Below are 6,902 nucleotides of genomic sequence, written 5' to 3'. Positions count from 1 at the left end.
CTCAGCAGGTCTGGCAGCATCTGTGAAGGAAAGAACAGAGTTAACGTTTTGGGTCCAGTGACCCTTTCTCAGAACTGAGGAAGGGAGTTCTGAGGAAGGGTCACCGGACGCGAAACGTTAACTCTGTTCTTTCCTTCATAGATACTGCCAGACCTGCTGAGTTTTTCCAGCAATTTTGTTTTTGTTGTTAATGCGTTTTCTGTTTTTAGCTGCAGCAGAGAATTCCAGAAAACTCTTCACCCTTTGCAGGATTCAGCTGGGGAAACACGCTGGAGAACGGGTGGGCATTCATCACTCTTCAGGGTGATAATCTACCTTTTCTCACTTTGATATATTTTGTCTACTTTTCTGATCCATGTGTCAAAAAAGCTGGAGCTCATCCAGACAGTATTATTAGCCTCATACTGTGTGAGTATTGTTTGACGTTCATCTGAACACATGTGTCTTCTTGGACTTTCCAATTACACAAAGCAGCTTTTTGGTACGATCCATGTTGACACAGACCAATGCAGTGATATGTTCTTTCCTCTGCATTCCACTACTGCACGTTTCATTTTTAAGCATTAAAGTCAATGAGGTAATATACAGCTTTGTTCATGTTAAAAATATCATTTGGTACGTACTCACTCAGGGCCTTGGGTACATCCATTTTGCAACTGCCAGCGCATGCTTGCCTGTGATTTCACCCTCAAGTTTGGCCCAAATCTGCTCCGATTGGTTGGTGTGGTCATAGGACTAGTGTGCACGAGTTGGCCAATCTGGAGTTACCAGTCTGAAGCTTTGGGTTATTGTGGGCATCGTTCCATCGGATTTCCTATCCTGCTGGCAGGAACTGCTGATAGTTTTGCCACAACTAGAGATGCCGATTATCCAAATTTGAGTCATTGTAATGTCCTCAACAGTCTCTCCAATATGCTTTTTGCCATACTCTGGCCCAAGGTAGCCACTTACAGCCACTTTTGACCCACAGACCCTCTGGGTTCTAGAAAGTTGAGATCCTACCAAAACATCCCCTTAAAATTCAACTGCAAACCCATTACTAAATTCCCAACCAGCTGAAATCATTGTATAATTTGATGACACATCCTGGGATTGGTGGGGTAGGGCAGCTAAGTCCAGAAACTTAGCCTCTACCAGCCATTTAGAACCATGGTTACAAGAACAGGTCAGCACTGGGAGTTAGCAGGAACTGCCGATGCTGGAGTCTGAGATAACAAGGTGAAGAGCTGGATGAACATAGCAGGCCAGGCAGCATCAGAGGAGCAGGAAAGCTGATGTTTCGAGTCAGGACACTTCTTCAGAAATGGGGGAGGGGAAGGGGACTCTGAAATAAATAGAGAGAGAGGGGAGGCGATGATGGAAGGTGGATAAAGGAGCAATTAGGTGGAGAGAAGACAGACAGGTCAAGGAGGCGGGGATGGAGCCAGTAAAGGTGAGTTTAGGTAGGGAGTTGGGATGGGGTTTGGTCAGTTGGGAGGGAGGGGCGACGGACAGGTCAAGGAGGCAGGGATGAGGCTAGTAGGTAGTAAGTGGGGGTTGGGTTGGTCAGTGAGGTAGGAGGAAGGGATAGATGGGAGGAAAAACAGACAGGTCAAGGAGACAGGGACGAGATGGGCTGGTCTTGGGTGAGGTCGGGGGAGGGGAGATTTTGAAGCTTGTGAAGTCCACATTGAGACCATTGGGCTGCAGGGTTCCCAAGCGAAATATGAGGTGCTGATCCTCCAGCCTTCGGGTGGCATTGATGTGGCACTGCAGGAGGCCGAGGATGGACATGTCGTCCAAGGAGTGGGAGGGGGAGTTAAAATGGTTCGCAACTGGGAGGTGCAATCGTTTGTCACGAACCGAGCGTAGGTATTCCACAAAGCGGTTTCCAAGCCTCCGCTTGGTTTCCCCGATGTGGAGGAGGCCACATCTGGAACAGCAGATACAATATACCAAATTAGCAGATGTGCAGGTGAACATCTGTTTAACGTGGAAGGTTTTCTTGGGGCCTAGGACGGGGGATGAGGTGGGGGGAGGTGTAGGGGCTGGTGTAGCACTTCCTGCGGTTGCAGGGAAAAGTGCCAGGGGTGGTGGGGCTAGTGGGGAGTGTGGAGCGGATTCGGGAGTCACGGAGAGAGCGGTCCCTCCGGAAGGCAGATAAGGGTGGGTAGGGAAAAATGTCCTTGGTAGTGGGGTCAGATTGCAGGTAGCAGAAGTGGCGGAGGATGATGCGTTGAATCCGGAGGTTGGCGGGGTGATACGTGAGGACGAGGGGGATTCTATCTTTGTTGTTATTGCAGGGAGCGGGTGTGAGGGATGAGTTGCGGGAAACGCGAGAGATGCGGTCAAGGGCGTTTTCAACCACTGTGGAGCGGAAATTGCGGTCCTTGAAAAATGAGGACATCTGGGATGTCCGGAAGTGGAATGCCTCATCTCGGGAGCAGATGCAGCGGAGGCAAAGGAATTGGGAATAGGGGATGGCATTCTTGCAGGAAGGTGGGTGAGAGGAGGTGTATTCAAGGTAGCTGTGAGAGTCGGTAGGCTTGAAATAGATATCAGTTTCCAGATGGTTGCCAGAAATGGAAACAGAGAGGTCCAGGAAGGAGAGAGAGGTATCGGAGATGGTCCAGGTGAACTTAAGGTTGGGGTGGAATGTGTTAGTAAAGTGGATGAACTGTTCGAGCTCCTCCTGGGAGCACGAGGCGACGCCGATACAGTCATTGATATAACGGAGGAAGAGGTGGGGGATGGGGCAAGTGTAGCTGTGGAAGAGGGACTGTTCCACGTATCCTACAGGGGCAGGCATAGCTTGGGCCCATGTGGGTACCCATGGCCACCCCCTTTGTCTGTAGGAAGTGGGAGGAGTTGAAGGAGAAGTTGTTAAGGGTAAGGACGAGTTCGGCTAAGTGGATAAGGGTGTTGGTGGAGGGGGACTGGTCGGGCCTGCGGGAGAGGAAGAAGCAGAGGGCTTTTAGGCCATCTGCATGGGGAATGCAAGCATATAGGGACGGGACGTCCATGGTGAAGATGAGGTGTTGAGGACCAGGGAATCGGAGGTTTTGGTGGGTGTTGTCACGGACGTAGGTGGGGAGCTCCTGGACCGGGGGGAGAAAATGGAATCGAGATAAGTGGAGATAAGTTCAGTGGGGCAGGAACAAGCACTGGGAGTTCTGTGGTAAATGACTCACCTCTGGACTCCCAAAGCCTGTTCATCATCTAGAAGGGACAAATCTGGAATGGAATAGAATACTCTCCCCTTGCCTTGGTGAGTACAGCTTCAACAACACCCGAGAAGCACCATCCATACCGATCCCTTTGTATCCCAGGGGTGACTCCCTATTCGGCTGGACACACTTCAGCTATGGAGCGAACACTTGCTGAAATGTGCTACACACATGCTTCTCTGTCTTTTGTATATATTACAAATGACACCAGTTGCTGCTCCAAATCCAAAACCTGAAGCTTGAGCGCTTTCACTTGATGACATTTCCTGCTCCTCTGGACATCTGGGACACAAGAAGTGACCTAATTTTCTACAAGTCAAACATTTATCAAAATATGATTTTATACTTCCTAATGCAAAATGCATTGGAATTTATTTACATTTGTTCATCAATTTCTTCTATCTGTCTGTCAAAACGAATTTCTTCATCATCTTCAGCTACAATTGCTTCTGAAACCTTAAGGCAGAATATAAAAATTTGTGAGTTAAGATGCACAGACTACTTTTGACCAAAATAGCAGTTTAAAATCAGCATGCAAAGTATTTAAAATCTCGAGGAAAATGTACTTCAAATGATCCTATTACATTTTAATTTGAACAAAGAGGTCAAAATGAGAAGGAACGGACAATAAACTGAAAACTATCAAAGTAATGCTTGATATCAGTGAGCAAAGGAAATCAAATCTTGGGATGCATTAACAATATCAATATTGAGCCAAATGAGAATATGTAGTAACTCTGGTACTTGTTACATTGCTGCTTCAATATTAGATCAGCCATAATCTCACAGTGGTGAAACAGACTCAATAGGCTGAATGATCTAAATTCTGCTCCTACATCTTGCGGTCTTATTTAACCACAATAAAAGTACCAAGTACAGCTTTGGTCACCAGAGTATTAAAGGAATATTGCAGCAATAGCGCTGTCCCTGGTTTTTTTCCTCAATTCCAGTCTCCAGTTGCACTGATCTATAAATATTGTTTTGTTTTAAATGAGAGTCCTAAGCCCTACAATTCAGTTAGCTCCTGGGACTTCAATGAACCCCAGCTCCTCAGAGTTAATAGTTGTACTTTGGCTTCTAGAAGGAATAAATAAAGGGAGAACGGAATGAATGGTTAGACACTAGGAAATTCAGAGGAACAGAGAGATCTTGGGATGGTTGTCCACAGATCCCAGAAGGTGGCAGAACAGATTAATAGGGTCATTAAGGTGATATACAGGATGCCTGCTTTTATCAGTCATGGCATAGATTATGACAGCATGGAAGTCAAGTGGGAGCTGTACAGACTTTGGTTAGGCCACAGCTGGAATACTATGTGCAGTTCTGGTCACCATACTAAAGGGAGGATACGACTGTACTGGAGGAGGTGCAAAGGAGATTCACCAGGATGTTGCCTAGAATGGAGCATTCCAGCTACAAAGAGAGGCTGGATAACATTGGATTGTTTTCTTTGGAGCAGAGAGGGTTGTGAGGGGTACCTGACTGAGGTGCATAAGATTATGAAGGGCATGGACAGAGTGAATAGAAAGCAACCATTCCCTTAGTTGCAGATCAATAATAAGGGAGCATAATTTTAAAGTGCATGGCAGGAGGTTTAGAGGGGATTTGAGAAAAAAACCTTTTCACTCAGAGGGTGGTAGGGGTCTGGAGTGCACGATCTGAGTCAGCTTGCTGACACAACAGGGAAACCACGTCAAAAAGAATTGTTAGAATTCTTTGCGGAGGTAACAAGTAAAATAGATAAAGGGGAAACAGTGGATGTAATATATTTGGATTTTCAGAAGGTGTTAAATAAGGTACTTTATTTGAAGCTAATTAATGAGAGCACAAGTATTGGAGGTAGTATATTAGCATGAATAGAATAACTATTAAAAGATAGAGTTGGTATGGGGCAGAGGGATATTTTAAGGATAGTAACCTATAACTAATGGGCTCCGAAAGGGATCACTGCTAGGCCACAATTATTTATTAATATATAGCATATATTAATTACTTGAATGAGGAAAACTGGGTTTGTGGATGACACAAAAATAAGTGGGAAGGCAAGTGGCAAAGATAATGCAAAGCGTCTTCAGAGGGATATAGGCAGGTTAAGCGATTCATTAAAAATTCAGTTCACCATGAAGGATAATGTGAGCTTGCTTACTTTGGTAGCAAGATAAGCTGAATATTATTTAAATGGAGGAAGACTGAAGAAAGCTATAGCACAGAGATATTTGGTAGTCCTCATACATAAATCACAAAAAGCTAGCATACAAGTTCAGCATGTAAGGAGAAAGGTAAATTGAATTTTGGCCTTTATTTCAAAGGCAATGGAGTATATGCATATGAAGTCTTAGCTAAAACTATATAAGGAAAGATGTACTGGCATTAGAGGCAGTCCAGAGAAGTACACATATCCCAGGAATAAGGCGAGCATCTTACAAGGACAGGTTGAGTAAGTTGTGTCTGTACAAAATAGAATTTAAAAGAATGAGATGCAACCTTATTGGAACATTACAACATTCTTAGGGGACTTGGCAGGGTAAATGTGGAAAGATTGTTTCTTCTTGTGTGAGAGTCTAGAACCAGAGGAGAAAAATCTCAGTACAAGGGGCTGTCCACTTAAGACAGAGATGAGGAAGAATGTCTTCTCTCAGATAGTAGTGAATCTGCGGAGTTCTTTATTGTGGAAGGCTGTACGATGTGGGTCATTAATACTCAAGGCTGAGATAGACAGGTTTTTAATCAGTCAGGGAATTATAGGTTATAGGGAAAAGACAGGAAAATACAGTTGATGATTATCAGATCAGCCATGATCTCACTCAGTAACAGAACAGACTAAAAAATTGGCTGAATGGCCTACACCTTCTGATTTCATGGTCTAATAATCCAAACTGTATTATTTTTCCTTCATCAGCATCTAATCTTATTGTGCATGACTGTGGTGAGAGACACATCACAGACAATAAGAAAACACACTCTGCTGGGAACATTTAAAATGACTCACCGTATTGACCTGTCTGATTTCTTTCTGAAACTCCTCCCACTCTTTGTCCATTTGATCTTTTGGAGGGTCTACGTTCCGCACCTATAATATCAGATGATGACAGTAAAGAATAGGAGGACACTGAAATGGTCAGGTATCAGATGCTAGCTCTTCACTGCCCTCTACAGTTTATCGGACTGAAACCTTAAAAAATATCATCTCACTGATGGACAAGAACATGTGATTAAAATATCCGCACCAGCTTTGACAAACAAAATAATGTAAATGCTGTGGTACTTGCTTTTGCATCTTTTACTGGATCATCAAAGAATCCTTCTGGTAAAGCCTCTGCTGTATTATCTTTCCTAAAACAGCAAGACAGATCTGATCACCTTAAAGCCAGTGATTCCCAGAAACCCAGAACATACAGTACAACTGTGGCCTGAAGTATTCAGTTGCTCAAGCGCAATAGAATCTTTCATTTTGCAAAAGTACTTAATGTTTACAATATTTAAGTTTTGCTTAAAACATTAACACAAGTACTTTCACTTTAAAAATTAATTAGTAGTATCCCACATTTTTGATCCTTGTATAAAATGGAATACAAAATAAAATTCTGCGACATTCACTTCCGCAGTGGTACCCGTGTCACTGAATCTGTTCAAGAAAGAACTAGATAAATCTTTGACAGACACAGGTATGAATGGATATGGCGGGGGGGGGGGGGG

General features: G+C 44.1%; 1 protein-coding gene across 2 annotated transcripts in view; it reads right to left on the bottom strand.

Moving 5' to 3' along the window:
* znf830 (zinc finger protein 830) overlaps positions 1-6,902 on the bottom strand; it is a 48,673-nt gene that overhangs the window by 8,268 nt on the left and 33,503 nt on the right. For both annotated transcript variants that reach the window (XM_048612058.1, XM_020533997.2), the window contains exons 7-9: positions 6,476-6,539; positions 6,196-6,276; positions 3,586-3,662 (exon numbers count right to left, since the gene is read on the bottom strand). In XM_048612058.1, coding sequence (XP_048468015.1) covers positions 3,586-3,662; positions 6,196-6,276; positions 6,476-6,539 — 222 coding nt within the window. The remainder of the gene's footprint in view (positions 1-3,585; positions 3,663-6,195; positions 6,277-6,475; positions 6,540-6,902) is intronic.

This window comes from Rhincodon typus, chromosome 2 (assembly GCF_021869965.1).
Source record: "Rhincodon typus isolate 14 chromosome 2, sRhiTyp1.1, whole genome shotgun sequence".
Lineage (NCBI taxonomy): Eukaryota > Metazoa > Chordata > Chondrichthyes > Orectolobiformes > Rhincodontidae > Rhincodon > Rhincodon typus.
Note: the sequence above shows the minus strand (reverse complement) of the source record. Positions and strands in the feature narration are given on the sequence as shown.